The 26,583-nt window shown below is 42.1% G+C and overlaps 3 protein-coding genes and 2 non-coding genes across 12 annotated transcripts in view; 2 read left to right on the plus strand and 3 right to left on the minus strand.

Annotated features, from left to right (window-relative positions):
- Positions 1-230: 230 nt before the first annotated feature.
- rplp1 (ribosomal protein, large, P1) lies at positions 231-2,335 on the minus strand. The gene is made up of 4 exons (XM_053446036.1): positions 2,120-2,335; positions 1,117-1,191; positions 495-612; positions 231-356 (listed from the first exon to the last, which is right to left on the minus strand). Exons 1-4 carry the CDS (start codon positions 2,189-2,191, stop codon positions 277-279), a joined length of 345 nt encoding a protein of 114 aa, XP_053302011.1. The 5' UTR covers positions 2,192-2,335; the 3' UTR covers positions 231-276.
- A 477-nt stretch (positions 2,336-2,812) lies between these two features.
- clptm1l (CLPTM1 like) lies at positions 2,813-12,217 on the minus strand. The gene is made up of 18 exons (XM_053446029.1): positions 11,969-12,217; positions 9,248-9,457; positions 8,959-9,053; positions 8,499-8,688; positions 8,199-8,392; positions 8,032-8,110; positions 7,685-7,802; positions 7,511-7,605; positions 7,137-7,221; positions 6,706-6,809; positions 6,236-6,301; positions 6,040-6,090; positions 5,867-5,949; positions 5,738-5,772; positions 5,574-5,629; positions 5,192-5,236; positions 4,814-4,929; positions 2,813-4,624 (listed from the first exon to the last, which is right to left on the minus strand). Exons 2-18 carry the CDS (start codon positions 9,410-9,412, stop codon positions 4,537-4,539), a joined length of 1,665 nt encoding a protein of 554 aa, XP_053302004.1. The 5' UTR covers positions 9,413-9,457; positions 11,969-12,217; the 3' UTR covers positions 2,813-4,536.
- A 246-nt stretch (positions 12,218-12,463) lies between these two features.
- trnah-gug (transfer RNA histidin (anticodon GUG)) lies at positions 12,464-12,535 on the plus strand. Its single transcript has one exon. It is a non-coding gene; the product is annotated as a tRNA-His (tRNA).
- Positions 12,536-12,821: 286 nt separating this feature from the next.
- Positions 12,822-12,894, plus strand: trnav-cac (transfer RNA valine (anticodon CAC)). The gene has a single exon. It is a non-coding gene; the product is annotated as a tRNA-Val (tRNA).
- Positions 12,895-13,721: 827 nt separating this feature from the next.
- ptk2aa (protein tyrosine kinase 2aa) overlaps positions 13,722-26,583 on the minus strand; it is a 56,979-nt gene continuing 44,117 nt past the window's right edge. For 7 of the 8 annotated variants that reach the window (XM_053446020.1, XM_053446021.1, XM_053446022.1 and 4 more), the window contains 18 exons: positions 26,359-26,456; positions 25,822-25,906; positions 25,624-25,724; positions 25,354-25,469; positions 25,139-25,239; positions 24,650-24,739; positions 24,349-24,553; positions 24,051-24,162; positions 23,821-23,895; positions 22,477-22,584; positions 21,840-21,944; positions 18,752-18,814; positions 18,362-18,401; positions 17,870-17,973; positions 16,617-16,772; positions 16,405-16,485; positions 16,096-16,181; positions 13,722-16,008 (listed from right to left, as the gene is read on the minus strand). In XM_053446020.1, the coding sequence (XP_053301995.1) occupies positions 15,882-16,008; positions 16,096-16,181; positions 16,405-16,485; positions 16,617-16,772; positions 17,870-17,973; positions 18,362-18,401; positions 18,752-18,814; positions 21,840-21,944; positions 22,477-22,584; positions 23,821-23,895; positions 24,051-24,162; positions 24,349-24,553; positions 24,650-24,739; positions 25,139-25,239; positions 25,354-25,469; positions 25,624-25,724; positions 25,822-25,906; positions 26,359-26,456 (1,853 nt within the window). In that variant the 3' untranslated portion in view covers positions 13,722-15,881. The remainder of the gene's footprint in view (positions 16,009-16,095; positions 16,182-16,404; positions 16,486-16,616; positions 16,773-17,869; positions 17,974-18,361; positions 18,402-18,751; positions 18,815-21,839; positions 21,945-22,476; positions 22,585-23,820; positions 23,896-24,050; positions 24,163-24,348; positions 24,554-24,649; positions 24,740-25,138; positions 25,240-25,353; positions 25,470-25,623; positions 25,725-25,821; positions 25,907-26,358; positions 26,457-26,583) is intronic. The other variant, XM_053446019.1, reaches the window with a different exon arrangement.

Raw genomic sequence — 26,583 nt, forward strand, 5'->3', positions numbered from 1 at the left:
CAAATAAGTGAATTTTAATATAGTTATATAGTTAATATATATTGGTTAGTGGACTGTGGAGCCCTGGTAGAGGTAGAAGTTATATTGGACACTCAATGGAGCTTGAACATTCCAGTGTTTCCCCCCCATTGTCTCTATTCTCACCAGTCAATGCTTGACAACCACAAAAGAAACATTTCAGGGACTTTTGTCTTTACCAGACATTCATAGAACATTAAGAGTCAGACAAGTTATTTCTCAGTTTTTGTACTTTTATTGTTTCATTACAAAAACTGTTTAGTCAAAGAGACCGAAGCCCATGTCGTCATCGGACCCCTCGGACTCTTCCTTCTCTTCTTTCTTCTCCTCCTCCTTAGCTGCAGGGGCAAAAAAAGATGGTTTATGTTTAATAACATTCAATATTTAGTTTACACATGCTAGCCTTTGCTGTCAATCTGATCCACAATGTGAGAAGGGTGATCCCTCAAAGCTTAATGATCCCAGGCTCTCGTTACCTGGGGCGTCAGCGGTGGCAGCAGCAGCGGCTCCAGCAGCTGGGGCTCCAGCTGGGGCACCACCTCCTCCGGCTCCAACGTTGCAGATCAGGCTGCCGATGTCGATGCTGGACAGAGCCTGAGACATTGAAACAGTCACAGGTCAGTTTCATGTTACATTGTGTGAGTGATGCAGATGGAGCCTGAGTGTAGAGGCTCCATACGTTTCATTCTTTATGTCCCAAGCTGTGGAATTCAAACTGCACCTCATGCTCACTCCTCTCAAACTTAACCTAAAGTGATGACTCCCATTAGAGGAAATTCAGTCGGAGCAGAGGTTCGTATTTTGTCCTCCATATACGATAAACTTTACCTACAGTGTCAGTGACCTATTCCACCTTTAGGTCCTCACATTTAACATTCCCTCCTGCAATAATCCATTAAGCAGTTAACCGACTCTGGGATGTTTACACATCACTTCTGTCCTGCTGACAGTTGTCTATATTCTACTGTGTCTAGAATTTATCTCAGCTCAGGTGACTCTGAAAACCCTGACATGTTTAAACCCTCAAATGTAACAATCCACGTGTTCATGTCACGATACAGCAGCACTTCATATACGACTCGTGTGTCCATCCCTCACCTTGGAAAAGAGACTTGGCCAGAAAGGCTCCACAGTGACTCCTGCAGCCTTGATCAGAGCATTGAGCTTGTCCTCCTGCAAACACAAGACAAGAAGTTACAAAACACATCATACATATACAGGTACTAGTCCTAATATAAATAATGAGCATACAATATTTTACAAGCTAAATTACGGATTGGTTTTCTGTCATCAATTAAAAACTATTGGCAATACTACCAGAATAAAATAATCAGTTTAACTCAATTTGAGTAAGTTGACTGCACTTCCTCTGCTGTGATTGTAAAATAAACTTTTGGGTCTACACTGTTTGAACATACTTTAAGACAATAACATTTCACAGCTGTCTGACAGTGAAAGTGAGATAATAACAGAATATGTATTTAATGCTGCCTCAGACATGATCACACACGTGGGTTTAGTGCGCATGTGTAATATATGCAGCGGCAGCTCTGTAGTAAGTCTACCACGTGTATCAACACTACACAAGTCACTGACGCAACAAGATGGATGAAACTCATTTAACCTGAATTAATAATGTTCTATAACAGCGGTTAAACCCTGAACTCAGCCAAGTTACACTCCTAATGTTAAAGTTGTAGTGGTCTGGTGTGAAGCTTAGCATTAGCATTTCCTAGCACCTGTCATGAAAGAATGGATGTAAACAACTTCAACTATTAATTTACATATTTGTGACACTTGTTGAAAAACCATAGCGACTTAATTTAAGATTTTAACAGAAACAGACTCGAGATCCTGACACAAGAACCGGTCTGACGTTAGCATCTAGCATGCCGCCATTTTGACAGCTAAGTGACTGTTTACAGACACCGGTTCACTATAATAAGTCATTTTAACAGATTGGTTAAAGACCCGGTGTCTCCTCGGAACTGTTACGGGTCTATTTAAGATTTTAGAGGCGTTCACCACCAGCACGGAGCCTCTCCCGGGGTGAAACACAGACATGCAGCCGGGGCTAAGCGGGAGGAACCGGGACACTTACGGTGACAGTGACTTCATCGTCGTGGAGGATGAGCGCGGAGTAAATGCAGGCGAGCTCGGACACGGAGGCCATTGTAGATGTTGGGTTTGGTATCTGCGGGGTCGGATGCCTGAAATTAGCGGTGCTAGTTGCCGGATTGTGGGCCTTAGCTTCGGGTGAAGAACCGAGCACCTTCAGACACGTTGACGTCAAGCAGCGGAAAGGGAGGAGCGGAGGGCGGGAGCAGCGTTTATATACTCTGCGTCAGGGCTGCGTGTTTCTGACGTCAGCACGCACACAGTGACGTTCGTCAGTTCATAACTTTTTCTCTGACTTTGTTTTTTACTATAGAATCAGTGTAAAATATATATTATTGTTTTCTTTTTTTAAATCATTAATCTGATATTGTTTCTTGCCAAGTTCCAAATCCACAAATGTAAGTTCACAACTTGTGACAAGCTCAAACAAGATAATAATTAACAAGTATTTAAAATACTTCAATTGCCTGCTCTTTTCTTTTCATTTTTACTTTTTAAATTAATTTCATCAATTAAATTCAAATCTATATATACACAACATGTTTATATATATTCTTCCAATTAGACCTTGGGTGTAGATGCAGTATTGTAACTGTGCCAGACAACCCTGCACTCAAATCTAAACTATGGAGAATATGAACAATGTCCATCGGTATTAAATCCATAACCAGTAATATTCAGTCAGTTATTTTATTACATCTCAATCAAAAACACAAACATCACAATAAGCAAAATCATTTTCAAGGCAAATGTGCAGTGCATCTCTCCTGGATGCACTCGCACAGGAAAAAAGGAAAATCTGCACTGAATCTCCGAGCACAGACAAAATATATTCTGATAATTCAACTATGGAAGAAAGTATTAAAATGTGACTGTGTAAATCCAGATGTAGTAATACTTTCCACAAGTCTCGAACATTTACCCGTTCCCCACCATTAATGTGAGTGTCTATTTATGGTGGCTGTACAAAGCAGTTCAAAGAATCCATTTCACTTTTGGCACTATCAGATTTTCTTGGCCCTGACACGTGAAAAATACTTGAGCAGGTGCAACTACAAAACTAGAATGGACGTAAAGGACAGCCTGGCTCTCAGAGGTGTCCTCCTGTTACAGTGCAGAGGAAGCCAGAGCCATTTAACATGTGGACAGAGCAAGAGACACAGACACGTTCAACTTAGCAGATTCTGGAATGTTAAGATTCCAAAAACTTTACAGGAATCCATCCTTATCACCGTGGCAAAAAATCTGAATCTTCTTATCTGCAGCCGTCTTTTACGTGCATAGATTAAAAGTATATTATTTAAGTGATGCATTTATTGTTTCCCATGTTAGGCCTCAGTCATTTCAAAAACATATTCTGTATATTATCACTCTAAAATGTAGGTGACATTTGGAATTTATGTTTGCTTTGTTCATGTGATAATTCTGGATAAAACATGTGAAATTTCTACATATCTATCTTTTCTAAGAGGAAAATAAATTGTTGAAAGCCCTTTGGGACAATTTCATACAATATCTAGGAAAGCACATCGGGTATTTTTTAACAAAAAATCCATTTATGTTTCATTGTCACTCATTTTCCTGATTTCATGTTATATCAGTCACACTTATTACCAGGTTCTGACATGTAAATTGATTTCACTTCGAAACCTAAGCTGTAATTATGACTGGGGAATGGATTTTTCTGAAAGCTGTAATGTATCAGACTTGATACATATGGAATATTAATATTAATGTGAAAACGCCTTTTCTCATTTTAGTCCACAGTTCAAAGTGGTTTAATCCAAATTGAATTGATATAACATTGAAATGCTGTCTGAATGAATGACGCTTCTTTGATGAACTCAGCAGCTCTCGTGTTAAAACTCCTGGATGTATTTAGTTGTTGGTTCCTCGAAGCAGTTACGTTCAGTCTCAGGCTGTTTTAGGTTTGATTCCATATCATATTTAAAGCTCCTCAAGGGGCAGTTTCATCTTAAAAAAGGTGTGGCACCTTGTTTTACTCTTGCAGCATTGCATATAAAATGTTCCCTTTTGTTACGTCAGTTCAAAAAGAGTTAAAGATTAACTTATCGATGTTACTGACCTGTCACACACTGCAAAACAAACAACAACACCTCTCCAGACGGCAAAAGCCAGATAAGCAGATGTTGAACTTTCCTTTGAACCTTTCGCACTATGGGACGGCGTGGAGATGAAAAAAGAATCAGAACCAACAAGCGTTTTGAGGCAATTGGTCCATTAACAAATAACTGATGACACAAAACACACGTTTCCCCACTTGCACCTGGACCATTGAACCAGCTCAGTTGACACCAGATGAGATCGGGAGAGAGCAGAGGACAGAAGATTGAACCTGCAGGTTCCAGTTCATGGAAAACAATTATCTGTGTTTCCTCTTTAGTCCTTGTGAGGCTTTTTTTCTTTGGGTTTCTCGTCATAAGAAATCCCGTATTCATTGACTCTTGTCTTGTCGACTGGGTAGAGCCTGAGGAGAGAGACAGGGGCAGAGGTTTAGAGATTCAGAGTTAAGGTAAGGGCAGAGGAGAAATGGAATATGTTACAGAGGGTCCTAAGAAAGACAGAAGTACAGGTTTGAGTCTGTGTGTGTGTGTGTGTGTGTGTGTGTGTGTGTGTGTGTGTGTGTGTGTGTGTGTGTGTGTGTGTGTCCACCTACCATCTCTGGTAGAGGTAAATGAGAAACACAACATCGTCTCGGAAACACGCCAGTCTGTGAGACGTTGGCATGGTGATGATGAAGGCAAACACATCGTCGATGAAGGTGTTGAAAGCCTGTAGAAGATCAATTGATAAATATCAACACAAATATATTTTACACAACAGCGAACAAATCCTCCTTTGTTAAACAGGATAAGGATAAAAACGGAATTCTGTCCCAAATCCCATCATTAACATATGAAAAGAACATAACTGTAAATGAAGCCCACTTCATAAACACTGTTGTACTTATACATGCTCATTAAGTAAATAAGTAATGTGTGTTGAAACCACTTTCATCCGTCATTTCACTGACTGTCGAGGTTTTTGTTCTCACCTTGTACATGAAGGCTTTCCACGGCAGGTGGGCCACAGATTTCAGCTGCACAATAAAACAGAGAAAAACAAGTTAGTGTAATGTTTGTTTCTAAGAAGTGAGAGCGAACATCTGGAAAATGTTACTTATTTTGTTACTCAATCTATTATCTCTTTTTTAAAACAGCATGAATGATCAATTTCCCATTAACTATCAAGACTGTGGCAGCTCGACATATTCTGATTTGTTCTGTCACAGTTTCATAATAAAGCAAAAAATGTACACTTCTCATAATCAAGATTTCGCCTCATTTTTATCTTGCCTGATACTCACAAGGTGTCTCCTTCAGAAAGCTCTTCTCTTTCTGAAATATTATAAAATCCAGTATCTGGGACAAACTGACCTTATAGTTGACGAACAGCTGAGGAAGCATGAAGAGGAAGCCAAAGGCGTATACACCTGTAGAGGTTACAAAACACGATTATTAGCCTTTTCTTTAGAATTAAATAATGAAGAGCATTGATTTATCGTTATGAATTGATCAGTTCAAAGTGTGTGTGGGCTTACCATTCACTAGACTGTTGATCAACCACGAGTACCAACTATGACCGGGAGAGAGAGATAAACAATGGCATAAATACAACACACTTACTAGTTGTGTAGTAAATACTGTGCTTGTTATTCATACACACACACCTCTTGTATCGTTGGTATACTAGAGCATACCCAGCCCCTCCAATACACAGTGGGTACAGGAGGTAGGACAGATACTTCATGGCCTATAGAGAAACAAAAAGCATGTGATGATTAGCTTATAAAACCTGTATTAAATAGTTAAAGTCATGGTTATCTATGTATGTTTGTCTTACCAGAGTATCATACTCCTCTGTTCTCCTCTCAGATTCATCCATTTTGCCAAACTGTTAAAACAGAACACAAAATAAAATCCTCTGACCACATTTTCAAACAATCTGCACCACCGTGACATCATAAGATCCAAAGAAAAAGACACAGACAGACAATAAAAGACCAACACTCACTTACACGCTACACACATACACCTACCACAAATGTTGGTTTGCCTCCTTTCCAGAAAACTTGAATCTTAAAAGCCTTCTTCACTTTCCATACCTGCAAAAAATAAAATATCCAAAATTAACCATTTTTAAATCCCACTTAATATCTCCTTTATTACGAGTACTGTTTCTTTCAATCAAGGAGAAAGACATCTAAACTGTTATTCTGTAAATATTAAACTTTCGTATAGGTGTCATATACAAAACAAAGAATTTAAACAAAGATGACATTCAATCCACAGAATATTTAATAAGACGGTTATCATTAAACCAGCAGTTGGAAAATTTTCCCCCAACTTTGTTAACTCCAAAGTCAAAATAATGACAAACATATTTAAATGTCCCATTTGTTTTTGAATAGATCTGAATCTCTGCGCAGTTGTGAAATAGTGTGTGTGTGTGTGTGTGTGTGTGTGTGTGTGTGTGTGTGTGTGTGTGTGTGTGCGCGCGTGCACTTGCTTCAATGATAGAGCCGACACCAGCAGGTATGAGGACAAGCAGGCTGGTCTGCTGGTCCAACAAATAGAGGAAGATCACGATGGTGCTGAAACATCTCCACAGCACTGAAAGAAATAACATTTCACACTTTGTTAGTGAAACACCACTGATGAATCACGTGGTCGATGGATAACACTTAATAGAGCAAAGATAAAAGTACTGCCACCTAATAAACTAATTCCTAAGCTAAACTGTGTCATGTTGACATTTGGCAGATGGCCCATGTTTGCGGTTAGCAGTCAGCCAACAAACACAACATGTGGCCCCGCTGCAACTTTAATCAGTCAAAACAAAATTGTTGTTTGCAGCTGAAGCTCCAGATTTCACAACGTTGAAATCTGTTTAGCGTTTCCTCCCAGTCTAATATTGGCGGAGAGAACAAAGTGACCCACCTGCTTTGCTCGACATTCCCACCATGCTTTTCTTCTGCTTCCAGAAGCTGATGTCGTTCTTGAACGCCAGGAAGTCAAAGAGAAGCTACAAAAGCAAAAGTTCAGGGTCAAATGTGAGAAGAGGGTAAAAGATTTTCTCTCACGAACGCAAGTAAATCAGAATCAATAACTGATGATGGGGCAGAATACGAATGTAGGATTGTTTAAATCGTTATTGTTTGGTCTGTTATACTGATTTTATATCCGGAGAGAATGGAAAATCATACAATGTTTAGACTTGTGCATTAGGTCAATTGTCTCTGAGCTCTCTTCCCTTGTATTTAGTCCAGTGGAATGTGGCTCTCATGTGGGAGAGGATCTGAAGTCAGACTCACATGGAACGCTGCTACAAAGAAGGTCAGAGCCAGGAAGTAGAGGTTGGTGTCCACAAAGATCCCTTTTATCTCATCAGCATCTTTCTCTGTGAAACCTGGAGAAACATGGAGGTGGTAAGACAGAAATAATCAAACTGAGAGTGAGAGAGAGAGGGGGGGGGGGGGGGGACCTACCGAACTGCTGCAGGGAGAAAACAGCGTCCTGCATGTGGATCCAGAAGCGCAGCCTCCCCAGAGAGATGGCGTCGTAAGAGATGGTCAGAGGAAGCTCGGTGGAGGTGCTGTTGATCTCCTGCACACACAAACAAATGAACACACACACACGTCAGCTCATCAAAGACTTTTTATTGATATTATTCTGAGGCAGGAAGCATTTCATAGCTGAGGTTCGATGAAAACAAACTAATATAGGTCTGAATAATGTCTCCATTAAAAAGAATGACCCAGTGAACTGTGACCTTAACCACCAGCGAGTCAGTTGCTGTGTGTAACATAATATTTATTTAGAAGGGAGAACTCACCGCGAGGTCCTTGACCCGGTTGCTGAGCTCATCGACAAACAGCAGAGGTAGATACACCATCTTCTTACCATTTTGGAATCTGGAACATAGACAAAGAAAACTGACTTTTGTGGTCTCCATTGGTCGGGGGAATCCAAAACGCGACCAACATTAGTTTCTTATCTTACGCTCTGAGGTATCTGTGGACATCACTCGGCAGGTTCTCCCTCTCGAACACGAAGTGGTCGCTGACGATGTTAAGTGTCAGGCGCGTACGCCAGTGGGAAACCGGGTCATCCGACATGGAAGAGGCTCCACTTCCTGCTCGGCCCCCTGCTGCACGGTTACCTGGTTTGTTCACCTGGCCTTCCTCATTCAGACCCTGTAACGTGAAGAAGAACATTTTCTTTAGATAGGACTCACACGTGTGCAGTATCTCTCGGACTGATAAAGAGAATGATTTAGTGAGAGAACCTGATCATGCATACCAGTGTTTGATCCTGCCCGGATATCAGAGAGATCTCAGGCGGTTTGGGGATCATGTACGTGGTGAGCTGAGCCACGAGGTGGACCTGCCGAGGGTCCTGCCAAGGAGTGATGCCGGCCTGATGCACGAATATCAGTGCAAATAACGTTCCATTGTTACGGGTCTTCTTAGGGAGGGAGACATTTACTATCCTGAGGGAAAGAAAGAGAGGAGAGACGATGAATGAAGTGTTTATTGTATAAATATGACGGATATTCATTCTCCTGTCAGCCCCTGAGTAATATTTAGCCCTCAGATTTTTCTTCTTGCCATATTTTATCTTACTTATTATCTTGTTAGCCACACTTATATTACATAGGAATTTCTACATATTTCCCACTTGGAAAGCACTTTGTGATTAAGCATGAAAAGAACTATATAATAGAGGATTTTATATAAACTAATCAAATCTTCCCACAAACCTTTCAAACTTGCTGTTGACGTCAAAGTTCTCCTCCTTGTGGATCAGGGTGTGTCCTCCCTCTGCATTGGGCCGCAGTGCAGTGTAGATACTTAACTAATAAACAGACAGACAGACATATTAAAAGGTGTTTATACATTATTATTTCAACATATTTCATTTGTTTTTCTATTTTTCAGACATTACTCCTACACTGCCAATTACACCAAACCAGCCACACACAGCTGAATAGAACACAAAGTGGAATCGAAGCCGATGGACCGCTGGGACCATCCGTCTACTTCACTGACCTGTAGTTTCGGGTTCTCTGCCAGGAAGGGTGTGATGCAGTTGTCGCCACTGGGGCTGTCGCAGGGTTTGGTGTACACGATCCCGTACATCACCCAGCAGGTGTGGAGCACGTACACCACGAACAGGCCCACGACCAGGGTGGTGAACGACGTCTTCAAAAACATGATGCCCGCGCTGAGATGCTACCTGAGGGGAGAGAGGCCATGCGTCTGTGGAGGAGGAGTCAGAGATGGAGGATTAGAGTGAGGTGTGATGTTTAAGGACACTTCCAGATAGGCTTTCCCCCAGCTTTTTGGACGTTTGCTCCCAGAGAAGTAGTGATGGGTGGTCTGGTTTGTATTTTTTCCAGCGAGCCAAAAGTATGTCTGAGACTCTGTCTATCTTCTTAAAACATAATTATATCATAAAAACATATTCCTGAATTCATGTGGGTTGCCAGTTTTTTGGGGTTCCTTTATCTCCATTATCATTTAGGCAGTTCCATCTGTATTTCAACAATTTTTTTCCTGCTGAGCATCTGGCTATACTAGCCCCATGCACAGACTTTACCACTTACATATTTTTATATATATATATATTTTGTTTTGTTTTTATATATATATTTTTTTGTACTATCCACTCCAGCAGCACAAGAACACTTTCCTACTGGACACTGACACAATCATTGCATTCTGTACCATAGGGTCAGACCCATTCCTGTATCTGTAATATGTTCTCCCTATGTATATGTGATTTATGTATGACCTAAATTTCCCACGGGATTAATAAAGCTCTTTACTCTCGCAAGGATCCTGGAGGGGGCCTGGGAGTATGCCCATCCGGTCCACTTGTGTTTTGTGGATCTGGAGAAGGCGTATGACCGGGTCCCCCGGGAGAAACTGTGGGAGGTACTGCGGGAGTATGGGGTAAGGGGGTCTCTCCTCAGGGCCATCCAATCCCTGTACTCCCAAAGCGAGAGCTGTGTTCGGGTCCTCGGCAGCCAGTCAGTTTCGTTCTCAGTGGGTGCTGGTCTCCGCCAGGGCTGCGCCTTGTCACCAATCCTGTTTGTGATATACATGGACAGGATATCGAGGCGTAGTCGTGGTGGGGAGGGGTTGCAGTTCGGTGGTCTGAGGATCTCGTCACTGCTTTTTGCGGATGATGTGGTCCTCATTGGATCATCGGCTTGTGACCTTCAGCACTCACTGGATCGGCTGGCGGCCGAGTGTGAAGCGGCTGGGATGAGGATCAGCACCGCTAAATCTGAGGCCATGACTCTTAGCAGGAAACCGATGGATTGCTTACTCCGGGTAGGAAATGAGTCCTTAGCCCAAGTGAAGGAGTTCAAGTACCTCGGGGTCTTGTTCGCGAGTGAGGGTACTATGGAGCGTGAGATTGGCCGGAGAATCGGAGCAGCGGGGGCGGTATTGCGTTCGCTTTACCGCACCGTTGTAACGAAAAGAGAGCTGAGCCGCAAGGCAAAGCTCTCGATCTACCGGTCGATCTTCGTTCCTATCCTCACCTATGGTCATGAGGGCTGGGTGATGACCGAAAGGACGAGATCGCGGGTACAAGCGGCCGAGATGAGTTTTCTCAGAAGGGTGGCTGGCGTCTCCCTTAGAGATAGGGTGAGAAGCTCAGTCATCCGTGAGGGACTCGGATTAGAGCCGCTGCTCCTTTACTTAGAAAGGAGTCAGCTGAGGTGGTTCGGGCATCTGGTAAGGATGCCCACTGGGCGCCTTCCTTGGGAGGTGTTTCAGGCACGTCCAGTGGGGAGGAGACCTCGGGGAAGACCCAGGACTAGGTGGAGAGATTATATCTCAACACTGGCCTGGGAACGCCTCGGGATCCCCCCGTCAGAGCTGGTCAATGTGGCCCGGGAAAGGGAAGTCTGGGGCCCCCTGCTTGAGCTGCTCCCCCCGCGACCCGACCCCGGATAAGCGGATGACGATGAGATGAGATTAATAAAGTATCCATCTTCTATATATATATATTTTTTTGTGTTTTTAATATATATATATTTTTTGTACTCCAGCAGCACAAGGAACACTTTCCTACTGGACACTGACACAATCATTGCATTCTGTACCATAGGGTCAGACCCATCCCTGTATCTGTAATATGTTCTCCCTATGTATATGTGGTTTATGTATGACCTAAATTTCCCACGGGATTAAAAAAGTATCCATCTTTCTATCTATCTATCAACAAATAAAGTTCTCATCATGTATGTGCCTCCGACAAAACTTATCTTCACTCTCTCTTTCCTTCTCCACGGTGAAGGTTGACACTAAGCAGAGGGTAGAACTGGTTCCACTGGTTTTTGTCATTGTTATAGGACACTGACTTTTAAAAAGAAGCAATGACAGACGAGATACCAGCGGGTCCTCGTGTGTAGTCATGGGCGCAGAGGCCTGACAGAAACATGACACTGACATGATTTCCTGCAGCGGTTATAAGATAAGATAATAATAATAGCTGTCAGACTCATAGACAACTCTTTTCATCCATATTCCTGATGTAACAGATCATAACCAGCAGTTATTCACAGCTGGAGGTGACTTACCACCATTTTACAAATTGTAGGGACGTTAGAAAACAATTCTAAAAAAGCCTTGGGATGATTTACACTCGCAGGCTTCTTCGCTTTTCAAATGTCGTAGACCAAAGTCTTTGTTTTCAGGTGTTTATAAGACTACAACACTATCGCTGCTCGTATTGTGAAGAGATGGGAAACAAACCGGTGCTCGATCCACCAGTCAGTCAGTCAGTCAGTCGCTCGCTCGGCCGGTTTCCACGCGCGTCTTCCAGGTCGTTAAACGCGACGACATCGTTTCTTCAACATCGTCCCTCTCGTTCACATTCGGCCCCGGGTCCTCCGGTCTCCATCCAGGCCGAACAACAGCAACTGCGGGCGAAACACAACGAGCCGTGGAGCGAGAGGTGGATCTGTTAGAGTTCCGTCATTCGCTTCCGGGTTGGGTCGCCTGGACGGGATTTGCGGGAGTCTCGCGAGACGGGACGTCACCGAGACGCTGGATTCAAACCATAGAGTGAATTTAAATTCACTCCTACTCCTACACTTTATGTTTGAATTAAATAATGAGCTGTTGTGAATTGTTCGTGTGAAATTAAATATACAATAGTCTTTTATTAATTAACGAATTATTTAATAACAGCAATTTGTGTAGAAAATACCTCTGAGATCACTTGAGCCGCATCCGCGCCGATGGCCAGCCGTGATCGTATAGTGGTTAGTACTCTGCGTTGTGGCCGCAGCAACCCCGGTTCGAATCCGGGTCACGGCAACATCATTTTTGAAGGAAGTTAAAATGTAAGTGTTCATTAAATACGATCTGTTTTAGAACGCCGCAAAGGAATAAACGTATCACTACACTGTACTATACATTTATACACCTTCGCAATATGGTATGGAGGACGATACATGACTTAAGTATAAATAAATTAAATAATAATAATAATAAAAGAATAATAGTAATAAAAGAATAATTAAATAAATGTATAAATAAATACCTTAGTATCGCAATGCTAGCATAAAATATATGTATACTGACGACCTGCACAGTGTCATCAGTTTCCGTAGTGTAGTGGTTATCACGTTCGCCTCACACGCGAAAGGTCCCCGGTTCGAGACCGGGCGGAAACACATTTAGTTTTTATTTTGTGTGTTTAAATTCGATAAAAGATGGAGGAAAGTGATCTTTTGTGTTTCTGCTGCTCTGAACAAACTTCCAAACGGATCCTCTGGAGCTCCGTCAGATGAGGGGAGAAGGATCGAGCTGGTCACAGATGCTCACCGGGGGTTAGAGTCCAGCTTTTGGTTGAGCCGCTCTGAGACAGTCAGAGAGAGATAGCTTGTTCTAGTGCTGGATGTGTGGGTCATCGCCCCGAGTATCAACCTTGGTGCCTCCCGTCTCGGAGCTGGAGGCTGATTCACTGCACAGAGCCAAATTCGGGCATCATTTCCCTCATGTTTGCTAAACTGGTCTTGTTCCTCTGATCCCAGGGAGCTTCAGTCTATTCACTCAGGCTTGATTGATGGAGAACAGCTGAGAATCAAGTTCTAATGAAAGCACACTGGACGTACATGGCCACAGTTTTGGCTTCTGACTCAAAGGGTCTGAAAAACCTTCCAGAAATGAGATTGCAGTTTATTGACTTAATAGCAAAGTTTCTAAAAACACACTGTCATTATAGGTTATTATATTTCAAATTGATAGATTTACTATAATAAATGTGAAATACAATTCTTAATCTATACCTTCTGGTCATTCTGACATAACTGTGGTGACATGTATTTCAAACTAAGTCTGAATTCAAACTTATAAAGGGTTTGGAAAGTAATTCAGCAGATACGTATAAAGAAATATATTTATATATTTATAATAGGTTTCCACACATTGTTCAGAAGCAAAAAGGGCACAAAAAGACAAAAATATGAAAAATTTAATAAAAGACGACAGCTGATAGAAGTACTTCATGATAACAGTGTTTTTATTTGCTTGGTTTAGCAACTGTACATGTGGCTCCTTCCTGAGAATACCGCTCACCTCAGGGGAGAGGGAACAGTGGAATGGAGAGAGAGAATCTGAGAGGGAGGAGAGGAGGACAGAGCGCAGGGGACAGAGGAAGAGGAGAAAAGAAGGGGGGCAGATAAGAAGAGGAGAAGGAATAAAAAGGGTATAAATAACTCCAATAGAGGAGGTAGAAAGATAGAGGAAGACATGGAGGGTAGAAATAAGAGCAAATCCTGTTGGACACAATTTTAAAAACAAAAATCCTATTTCAGTCTCCAGCCCAAAGTTTTTAGAGACACGTGACTTCAACAGAGCAACAGCGCCCTCTGCAGCCACACATGGTGATTACTTAATTAGTTGTTATCACAGACAAAAACAAAGCCTGTTAATCGCTGACACAACTGAAAGATGGATATTACCCATGATCCCCGGCTTCCTGATCCAGATGAGCTGCTGGTATAACCGATCCACCAAACTCTGTTTAGAATTCTTCATATTTTAAGTTTCCTTGCTGAGTATTGGAGATAAATGCTGGTATTTAATGTGTAATAACACTTGAACTGCTGGAACCTGATTCTGGCAGATAGGTACTTCTCACAAATTAAGTTCAATTGACTTTTAGCCAATCATAAATGAATTTGCAACTGCATTTCACCCCTAAAATAAGTTTTTAAAGACCCTAAACTAAGGAAACTGAAATGTTGTGATGCATATTGTTGAGCGAAAATGAAAGTGAAGACAAAAGGAACCAAGAATATGATGGACATGACGACACATTAGGCTCGAATCAGACTGTTTGTGAAGATGGACGAGAAGTCTTCACGTCCTCCCGCTGTTCAGAAGTGAAGCCAAAATATCCCGAACACAAATCGCTGCCATCTTGTTCAGTTGGAGTCTAGAAGCAGTCACGGCAGCGAAATCCTGAAGATACACCAGCTTGTCCAATCGACTTTGACTTTGGTCCATGTCCCATAGACTCACATGGAGGACGCAGTATTTTCAAACTATACTACAGCCAGCCAGCAGGGAGCGATCGAGGCGTTTTGGCTTCACTTTTGGAAAGCTGTCATGTCGTCCATCTTTATTTTCAGTCTAAGACTCAAATACACATTGACAAACCTTCCAAGTATCATAACTGAAATGTTCCTTTTTTTAAAGTCGGTATCAGTTCATTTGGCACAGGACGACTGATACAATTAGCACCTCCATGAAAATAAAAGAAAACCCCTCCTCCACCTCTCCACTCCACTCCCACCCCCGTTCACCCATCTCCCTTTTTCACTTGCGCCTCAGAAATGTGTTAAAAATATAGTTTCTTTGTATATTTACTAAGTAGTTAACTTAAAAAGTGGCCTGTGGCAGTTTTTTCCAAATGTTCTTTAACCATTAAAAAGACATTTAGTTTGTTCTTCAAAAATTCACCTTTCATATTTCATGTTTTATGCCTCGATGCCTGAGATAGAAATATTTAGGGAGGAAGATTGGAAATAATAAAAAAAGAAGAAGAGATGAAATCATGACATCACAACGAGCAGCTGTAGTGTAAATCCATTTGTGCACGTACACGTTTAGAGAAGGCTGAAGTAGCTGTCGACTTACTGCGAGAGTCCAGGCTGAGAAGAGAAGTAATAATCAATAGTGATATAAAAAGAATGTTTAAACAACAACATTATGAAATCGTCTTCATTATCCTCGTCGTTCTGGCTCTTCAGTTCCAGTTATTACGTCCTGCCGGTGCGGAGAGTGTTAGTGTTGTGTTTACGGCGTGCGTCCAATTCCCCCAAACATCCGTACGGTCCTGCAGAAGGAGCCTCTGCTTGACTCAAAGGTTTAAAAAAGTTTTACTGGTGTTTTCAGGATACGTGACGAGAGAGACGAGCGTTTATCTGGATACAAAAGCAAAAAAAATAATACGACAAAAAGTATAAAACAACACAATATCGACCAATAGAGTGTTGCCGGGGGGGAAACGACGTGATGAAGGTAAGAGGGAGATGATTGTTTCAGTCAGTCGATATTTTTCATCCGTCCGTCACTGATATCCATCTAAAAGTTCTCTTCCGTCGCCACTGCAACATCATCATCAGCAACCAGGCTTGATTGGATCCCCAGGGGGCTAATGTGGGCGTGTCTGGGTGATCATCTTGAGTCGTGATTGGTCGATGACGTCCAGGAGGTTCTTGGCGTCCACTGCGAGGGCGTGAGCCGCCATTAGCATCTGTTTCTTGTAGTCCTTTTGCAAACTGCGCGGGGGAAACACAAGGCGAGTGTGAAACAACAACATGGTTTATTATGAGAGCGTCCAGCAGCGTGTGTGGTCGTGTGCTCACCTCGTCATCACATACTGTTGAGCCAGCTTCATCTTCGCTATCAACTCGGCCAGATCGGAATTCAACAACTTCTGAGCCATTTCGATCTGTGACGACAGAAACAGCAGCTGATGAATCACGTCAATGAAACATATTCATAGAGTTGTGTCGTTTGTGTTGGAGGCTTTGACAGAAACGCTGTTTGTTCACTTTTATTAAGATGACGTCATGTGTTGTGGTTCCGTTGTGATGATTACTCGTGCTGCGTGCATTCGAAGTCGAGCAGAGTAAAACTTTGTGTGTTGCTTTGTACTTAGAGTGTGTGTTTACCTCTCTGTGTGTGCTGGGTGGCAGCACAGGGATCGTCTCATCTACTGTCGCTAGCAGAGTCCTCAGAGCCAGACCCACCTCCTGCCACACACACACAAACACACAATTTAATAAATACTCATTACTTAAAATAACTAGTGAGTGAACCAGTGCAGGATAAAGTTCATGGGACTCTGAGGTCTGGCCTCTTCCATAGACTAAGTGGATCGTACCTTGACCATGGGCACGTACTCCTCTGGGGCTGCAGGCTGAATCCTGTTGGACATCTCAATCACAGCTTTGACCAATCCCGTCACATTCTCATACACTTTGTCGTTGGAACGATCCAAGTTGGCGGTGGGAGGCGGACTGATCTCCTGCGGCTGCAACTGGACCGGGACAGCACGGACATTTTATTTGTTTGTGTGACAAAGTTACATTTTCAGCTGCCTGTCAATGAGGGGAGTGTAATTATACTGACAAAACGCTAGGAGGCAGTATGTGACTTCTCAAAAACTAGAAGAAACCTAGAGGATTCACTCACACACACACACACTATCTCTCTCAAACTCTCTCACACCTACACACATGTCATACCGACCTGAGACAATTACCATCTACATGCATTTCTATCTAGAAACTGGATACCTCACATAGGTTGTTAGTACAAAGTGTTAATGACAGGAGCTAACTTCCTACTAACAATGGTAATGTCCTGTTATCCTGTCCTGCAGTATCTACTGTTCATCTACTTATTTGTGCTACACCACAGACAGTGACAATTTATTTTTCTTCACCAGAAATATTCAGATCATAAAAAGATTGTTGTCGTCACCAAAGTGTAACCAGTGGCTCTTTTGCTAATTGTTACTGCTGCTACCAACAACAACAACAAAGTTTCATTTTTCGTTGAATTTTCCTGATTAATGCTTTTCTCTGTTTCTGGTGAAGAAAGAAAAACTTGGATGTTCTATGTAAAATGAGGACAACTAAGAGGAAACTAACTCTACGATGATAACAGACACACACATATCAGCTTACCCTCCATGGCTATAGGGAGAGGGCGGGGGGGTTTGAAGAAAGAAGAGGGTGAAGTGAAGTGGGAGTGTGCACGAGAGATGGGTTGGTGAAGGTGATGGATGCAGAGAGAGAAAAGGAGGATATGGAATGAGGACAGGACGATGGGTGTTAGAGGAAACAGGATGGAGGGATGTTAACGAGAGAGGGGGAGAAGAAGTAAACGGGGGAGAGAGGAGGGGGCAGAACATTAGGGCAGAGCCAAACACAGACGAGGTAAAACATGGCTCAGCACACAACCATTAACACAATTAAAATCAAATCAAAAAGAATTTGTCAGAGTGGGAGAGTCCAAAACAAGAAATGTGAGATTAACACAGCTCCTGACGTCCGTGTTAAAAGAGGATAAATAATCTTAGCATTGTTCGCTTTACTTCACGTGTTTGTGTGTGTGATTGTGTGTTTGTACCTTGACGCCCTCGTTGTAGCTGTCCACAGGGCAGAGACTGGCCGGGTTGCCAAGATGACCAGGAGCTCCAGGGCGGGGCGGCTTCTTAGGAGGAGCTACGTGTTCTGGAAAAAAGGAGTCAACTGGTTTCATTGGTTGGAGGAGGCTAGCGTGCTGAGTAGGACACATGTTGATCAGTACTTTATTGTTTGTTTGTTTGTTTGTCCTACAGACTGGGTTTCCATGAAACAAGAACCTATACTAATAGTTTTTCCATTTAAGGTTACTCAGTGTGAAATATTTTACTTTCTACCAAGATGTAATTTGTTGCTTGTGGATCACAATGTTATATAATGTGAAGGGCTGATGAACACAAGGTTCAACTACCCAAAACATTATATAGAATATTACCTGTATAATGAATACTATTACTTTTACCATAGTTAGTTGAGACAACTTTTAGAACCTTTGTTGAAAGTGTAACTGTGAGTGTCATTGTGTTAATTCTCTCACCTGGTTTCCCAACAGGCTGGTAGATGTGTTGGCTTCCACTCTGTGCAGACACAGGACACACAACAAGTTAATGCTGAAAAAACTTTGATGGTATACTTTCTAACTGTCATTAGTCTTTAATAATGGAATGATGGGTCTAACTTTCCCATGAGCCCACTGTGGTCATGCGGTCGGTGTGTAGGCAGAGCCCTGCCTGCCACACTGCTACCTCAGTCCTCCTTCTTCTTCCTTTCTCCCATAACCTCTTTTTTTCAATTTACACGTCACCTCTGTTTTACCTCATCTCTCCTTACGTGAATGAAAATTCAATTGTGACTTTGCTTTAAATATAAATACAAACAAAATGTTCATCCATCAAGATCCCACACAAAACACACAACAGTGACTGACCGGTGCTTGTAGAGTGCCGTCCTCTCTGTCGATGCTTCCTCTGCTGTTTCTGGACTCTGTCTTCTGCCAGGAAGAGATAGAGACACCACATGAATGAGGAAAACACCAAATGAAGCATGTGGTTTGGTGCAGTTTCCATTGTAGTGAAATGATATCACACTTTCTCAAGGTTACAGAAATCAACAGCCTTTGCAAAGCCGCTAATGCACCGTTTCTTTTTAAGCCCAAAACCAGACTTCCAGAGAAAAATGCACAATTTAAGCAGAAAGTGATTTTGCAGCTTTTAAACTCCACCTCTCTTCATCTACTCTGCACAATAACCAACACAATTTGACTTTGCCATGATCGAGAGCCGCAGATACACACAACCTCCGTGCTGCAGACTGTTCAACACAACGTTATACAACTGTCTAACGTGACTGCCACTGCCGTTCACCCCTCCCTCCTCTGTCTCAGTTTCAGTACCGTTTTGGTGAAGCACGCCTTGAAGAGATGCATCCTGGGAGAGTAGAGCCTGAAGACGATGGGAGGAGGAAGTGGAGGCCATCGAAAGAAGGGCGGAGAAGGGGAACGAACAAGTATGAGAGCAAGGGAAAGAGAGATGGAAGCAAAGAAAAACTTGAAAGATGGAGTGAAAAATCAGAAAGAAAAGGAGACGAGAGGAACTAGTGCAGACAGAGAACTGAGAGCGAAGAGGACTGTTTGCAGAGATGGAAGGAAATGAACGGAGAAAGAGAGATGAATTGAGTAAGGGAAGAATGGAGGGAAGAAAAGACGGAGAGGGAGAGTTTTTCCAGAGGAGGAAAAAGCTCCTCTAAAGCCACAGACCCAAAATCCTGGAAGGGAAAGATCCAATGAACCGCCTCACTTTCTCCTCCATTTCTCCCTCCCACTCTTTCCATCTCGCTGCATCTTCCTCTCTCTGATGGCCGACTCCTCACTCGTTCCTCCCTCTCCACTGCTCATGCCAATCCCACTTCCTTTCGCCCTCCCTCTGTCCTCCACTCTCGTGGCTCCTCAAAAGTTTTCATCTCTTGCTTTGTTCAGAACTTATTTTCCTTCTCTCTCTTTGCACTTTTTTCATCCTCCTGTCGATCCTCCTTCCATTTATCACAAAGTTTACTTCCAGATTTTACCAGCCGATATTCGCTTCTTCATATCTTCTGCCACATAATTCTCCAACAAGAAAAGTGAATTGTCGAAGTTCCACTTTTTATCTCAGGGATAAACTTGAATAGTCCACTTCATGAAATTAGGGAAACGGAGATACTGATGACCCCCCCGGACATATTCTGCTCATATTCAGGTTTATTTTTTTTATTTGGGTTATAATTTGAAAAGGTTTACAGGCTTAATAAATAAATCATATCATTGCTGCAACTCCTCTTGTCAGCCTCTGTCTGAAAGGTTTGATTTAGTTCCTGTCTCTTTAAGGCCCCGCTGTACTCTGGAGACATGTATTAGTACCAGGTAAAATCCTATTTAGATATTTAATGGGCAAAATCTAGTTCCATGTAGCTTTTCACTCAGCTAGTTCTAAAACAGCCTTATAGAATAATCCACTCACAATTCGTCTTTGTGGTTTGATCAGCTGATTGTCATAACTGATTGCGTCTGATGTTTATTTCGGCAAACGACTATTTTCAGCTTCCAGAACCATGATATTATCAGATTAGATCAGAGGCTTTGAATTCACCACACTGACTCTCTTGTTGGTATGAAGGGACATGTGGTTTTAAATGGATGGTAGATTCAGGACAGTGGAAAGAAAGTTAATCTCTCTTAGATGTGGTTGAAAATTACTTATTTTATTGAGGAAAGAGATCACGTCATGTAATGGGATATTTTATGAAATCCAATGAGGGATGTTTCCTTTCATGTGTCCAGTTCAGTAGGGAAATAAAGTCAGGATCAGCAACATAGTATTGCACCAGCGCATTTCACCACTTAACTGAAATAAATAGTCATACAAGCAAATACCACATATTGAGATTCGGTGATTAAGTCGGTCAGGTCTTTTATCAAGCAATAAACGTGTCTTTCAAACCTGGCATCCAGACTGGCCCCACACAAACTAACTTCACAACCCTCATCTGTGTTTTCCCTCTTTATCTGTGCTCTCCCTACGTCTGGCTCAAAACAGAAACAGTCCATCAGAGCAAGAGGGAAAACAACCTGATGCGAAGAGAGAAGAAAAACAGACTTGTTTTTGCAAAGGACGAATGATTTGGCTTCGTTTTCTGGATATTTCAGTGTCTGATGGGAAAAATCAACGACTCAGCCAGTTCAAATATCTGAAAAAGAGATTCTTCAGGTTGTCCAGCAGCTCCGACAACACACACAAGTTTGTATAGATAACAAATGGGATTTTCAGAATTTTTCTTATGACAGCTGCTTTTAAGAGGATGTTTTACTTTCGCAAATATTGTATCAAGTTTGTTCAAGGTTCCAGCTTTTCTGTTAAACTTCTGCAAACTCAAAGATAACCCAAAAATTCAATCGAGCTGCACCAAATTGCACACACTGATAAATATCAGAGCAGCCAGCTTATCTCCTACATCTGCCCAGATCTACGCCAAAATATAATATGAAAATTTTTGTACCTAGTTTTGTGTAAAACCAACCAACCAAAGAAACAGGAAAGAGTGAAACTATAACTTCATTGGTGGAGGTATTGTGCTGGTGACATTGAAATATGACCAATTATATTTAACAGCAGCAACTTATCCAATTTATTCACAATTCCAAGTTTATCCCTGCAGAGGGAACCACATATTTTCAAATTATTCAATCCCGCGAATCCAATGTATCAACATTTCGATCAATGTTGACAGACAACTGCATTTGAATGAAAGATCAATCTTTTAATAGTTGTTGCAGTTTTTCACGATTTCTTGAATCTCCTCTAAAAACAAGAACTCAAACACAAAATCTCTCAGACTCGTCACAATCCCTTGACTGAGACGCACTTTGAAAACCCCCAGAAGTTCCATGTAAGGCTCCAGTTTTCTGGTAATCAGTCTGGCAGCAGTCCACAAACAAACCACTTGCTTGTGTACAAATATTTGCGTGTGTGTATGATTGTTACCATGAAGCTCTCCTCCTGCTCCAGCCACCGCTGGTCATCCTCCATCTGTTGTTGCTGCATCATCAGCCTCTCCTCCATCAGAACGTGGCCGACACATCCACCCTCCTGTAGAAAACATCTCTGCTTTAATATGTGCTTTCTTTAAAATATAGTCATACTACATAATTAAGTAAACGAGTCGATAAAAGCAGAAAGTGGATAAACAGTTTCATGTCAGCAACACGACGTATCACATTAATCATGTTTATTGGCTGACCAATGATTGATTAGACTGTGCCCTAAGGAAAGAGCTTGATCTTAAAAACTCAGACTAATAAAAATTATTTCGAGGATCAAGTAGCCGTGTTCCCGACGGCTGTTACTTTATTCCTCAGCGCAGAGCACTCTGCGGTCTCACTGAAGAAACAACTTCACCATATGGTTGAAGTGCCAGAGCTTCACTGCTGTAAAATAACCTGTTATGTTTAGTTCAGACGAAAAGAAAATTAAATTCTAGTTTATGAAATTTAAGTGTGACCTTGGGAAATCTTTCCGTCATTATGTAATGTAACCTACTGTTTCCTGTGTGTGTGTGTGTGTGTGTGTGTGTGTGTGTGTGTGTGTGTGTGTGTAAGTGTGTGTGTGTGTGTGTGTGTACCTCCATCCCGGGGTTCCACAGTGCAGTGTGTTCAGGTCTGTGTACATTCCAGGTATCAGCCGGAGGGAAGCTGCCTCCTACTCCCCCTACACCACCATGAGCTGACGGCTGGAGGAGAAAAAGAGAGCGACAGACAATTAGAGAGAACATGTTAAAAAAAACTAAAATGTAAAATACTGTTTTCGTATATATTATAATTCCTTCTTTACAAGATATTTCTCTATTTGTTTGATATTTTGAGTTTTTGGATACATCTGTGGCAGCAGCACACGAGACGAAATAAAGTAATTTAATCAAATTACTGATATCAATGTTATGAGTCTGGAAATTATCTGATATTTCCCTTGAGAACAACAACATTCCTTCACTTCACTCCAGTCTGGGGGAATAAAAATAACTCCTGCTGCACAAATTCAATGATTATTGGGCAAATCAGACCTGGTTTAGTCAAAACTGATTTCAATACAACAGATAACAGAGATAAGCCCAGAGTTTAGGAACACATACACACACACAGGACAAGCTTTTATATGATAGTATTTACTAAATATGGCTAATAAGAATATTATATTATTATATACTTAAATGAAGCAAACAGTAAGAACTTCAATGACAAGCATGTAATGATTTGATATGGAACATCCATTATTCCTGTGAGTATTTCAACACAAGTCTAGTGTGCGATACATTAATACAAAGATGTTATTCTTCTTGTGATACGATCAAGTTTGACTTAAACAGCAGCTCGAATTATACAATCACTCCTTATAAGGACACGAGAGAAGGAGACAGAGTGGCTTATTGCCATAAAAGCTGAAAGAACGGCTTTGATTTGTGTGTGAGTGTGTCTGTGTGTGCGTGTGTGTATCTTTCAACACCACAGGAAATGCCTGCTGTCTGCTCGGTTTATGAGGAGAGGAGTAACTGCGCCGAGCGTCTCCTCTCTTGTCGTTTTCTCCTCTTTCACATTTCTCTCTTTGACTTTGACACGTGCAGCTCACGCTCCTCATCCTGACTTTATCGTCCTGTCTTTTCTTATGATGAAATGCTCAACCTGGAAATGTCAGGGACCCGAGTTCAGGTCGATAGTTGACATTCTGATTTATAGAACCAGATGAGATATTTTTCCGATAACGTAGTTTAGACCTGAATTTAATTTAATACTTTTCCTTCACTTTTCCTAGATGCTTCTTCACTGGATTTAAGAAACTTGGTCTGGGATTTGTTGTTTGATGACTGTCTATGTATCACATTAAGTATAAAATAGAGAGCAGATCAAGAATATCAGTAGTACCTAAGTAGTGTGCGTGTGTTTGTGTGTGTGTGTGTTTGTGTGCGTCTTACTGGAAAGTGGTTGTGTTGAGGGCTGGTGAAAAACCCTTCACTGGAGCGAGGACTGGGGTAACCTGGTCGACTGGGCTGCAGACACAAATATAAGTTCGTACTGTTTACTACATATTCCAAACACACACACACAAACCAACACACACCCACCCAGCCAAACAAACACAGACACACAATAATGAGAGTGAGGAAACGGTCGTGCATTAAATGTTTCGGTCAGTGAGTCTTACTTTAGGTGGAGCTTCATCAGGCCCCCCCGAGTCCCAGGACACGGTGACTTGTCTCCTCATCTCCATTCGAAGTCTCTCCTCTTGTTGAAGCTTCTCTTCCTCCAGTATGGTGCTACACAAATATACACAACACTAGCAGTCAGATATATACATTTACACATATATATATATTGTTATATGTTTTTTAATTTGATTAATAGTTGCTGACATAAACCAGAATTAAGGACAAAGCTATGATCACATCTGATTTATGCATTATGTGTGTTTAAACCAGATAATTGAAATTCCTGTTATTTACTTGAGCTGTGTTTTGAGTTCTGTGAACCGCGGCCTCTTGCTCGGGTCGTACGACCAACACTTGGTCATCAAACTGTAGAGGGTGGGGGGGCACTGCGGAGGCATGGCCAGCCGCTCCCCGTTCTCTATCCTGCCGATCACGTCGTTGTTCTTCACCCCCTGGAAGGGCTTGATGCCGTACATCAGGATCTCCCACATGCACACGCCTGCACAGACACGGGAAATAACAGGAAGTGATTTACAAAGACACACTTGATGAGCCTGACAAGCACTGTTTCTTAAAGACTGTTAATACGTCTTACCAAACATCCAGACATCACTGGCAGACGTGAATCTTCTGAAGTTGATGGATTCAGGTGCCATCCACTTGATGGGAAGTTTACCTTTAGAAGCTGAAACAAAGAGCGACACAGATGATGACAAACTACCAGCAGATTTAAGATCCCCTACAGTAAATGGAACAGAGCAGGTTTTTATAGCTACAATAAACCTTTAAGTTAACTGGTTGAATTCTGCATCCGCCAATGAAAAGGTAGAATAGGTGATTTCCCTCAAAGTAAACTGTAGTAGCCCGATGTCACCAGTAGATGATGGTAAAGTGCAAGCAATAAGAAAAGACTGATGTCTCTGGGTAGCTGCTACTTCAATGAATGAAGAACATGAAACAAACTAAAGTCTGTGGAGTTGAGGTGGTAAAATATAACAGCGTGGAACATTAGGACGTTAAACACTGTCTTGAAATATAGCTGCATCCCTGCTTTGTACTCTATCTGCTCATGGTGTTTCACTACCTTTGTAGTAAGAGCTGTCCTCCATGTACCGGGACAAACCAAAGTCCCCGAGCATCACACAGTCGACTGAGGAGACCAAAACATTACGAGCTGCAATGTCCCTGTGAGACACAAAAGAAAATGTATGTTATTTATCATTTGTTTGATGCTAAATCTTCATCAAAGAAGAGGAGAGGTGAGCACAGTTAATCACCAGGGCTCTGTATGCTGTTTACCTGTGGACGAAGCGTTTGCTCTCCAGATAGGCCAGAGCCGTACTGAGCTGGTGGGCAAACAGAATGAGAGAGGCCAGGTCCAGACTGTACTTCCTCACCTGAAGGAACGAACGCAACTGTGGAGAGAGGGAGAGAGAGAGAGAGAGAGAGAGGGGACGAGGGACAGAAACACAGGGATGTTGTATTTAGAGACGATGGTTTCCAGAGTGGATACAGATAATATGTCAAACAGCTCCTTGTGTAAACCCAAACAAAGAGCCTGAGGCGCACCTCTCCGAGCGTACAGAGCTCCATGATGATCCACACCGGGTTCTCTGTGATCACTCCGATTAGCTTGACGATGTGAGGGTGGTCGAACTGACGCATCGTCACTGCAGGGGGAACAGGAGACGCGTTACAAACCCAGTGTGTGTGAAATGAGTCACAGTTTTGAATGAGTCACACGCAGAGGACACACTGTGGTCTTACATGCTTCTTGTAGGAACTTTTCTCTGACGCTGTCTGAGGTACAGTTCTTACAGGTCTTAATGGCCACAGGTAGAGCCGGGTTGTCCTGCACAACACACACAAAACAACACAAGTCAGCAGATTAGCAGTGAAGCATATCTAACAACAAACATCTGACATTACTAAATAAAAATACATTTTCAGCAAATTCATGTTTTATGGAATACACTTAAAAATTGTCCCACATGTAAAACAAGCAATTTACTTTATTTTTGATTACAATTTGCCTGGATGGATTTGCAGTATAGTTTACTGAGTGAATAAACAATATTATTGAATTTCACAGACCTATTGTAGCAGGTGTATGTACAGGATCATCATAATCAGTAGGTAATCTTTCATTTGTACTCGTTATTAAGATGAACACTTGAGAATATGAGGAATTATTGACTTCAATGGTTTGTTTTAGCTTGATAATAACGTTTTTTAAGAAAAGAAGGTAGTTATTTAATTATTGGGGCACATTAAGAAAAGAAGAGTGTTTTGATTTGTACGTACCGAGCTGTTATAGACTCCCTGGTGCACGTCTCCAAACTGACCCTCTCCGATACAGCGACCCAACTCGATCCTGTCCCTTTGGATCTCATAGTCCCGCGCTGAGAGAGGAGGAGCAGAGAGAGGGGAGGGAAAGGAACAGAGATAAATTCACCTGCTGTTATTCATGCACAGGAAAAAAGACCCTTCATATCTGACATGCTTCTCTATTAGACCACATGGATGGAG

Source organism: Pleuronectes platessa, chromosome 18 (genome assembly GCF_947347685.1).
Source record: "Pleuronectes platessa chromosome 18, fPlePla1.1, whole genome shotgun sequence".
NCBI classification, from domain to species: Eukaryota; Metazoa; Chordata; class Actinopteri; order Pleuronectiformes; family Pleuronectidae; genus Pleuronectes; species Pleuronectes platessa.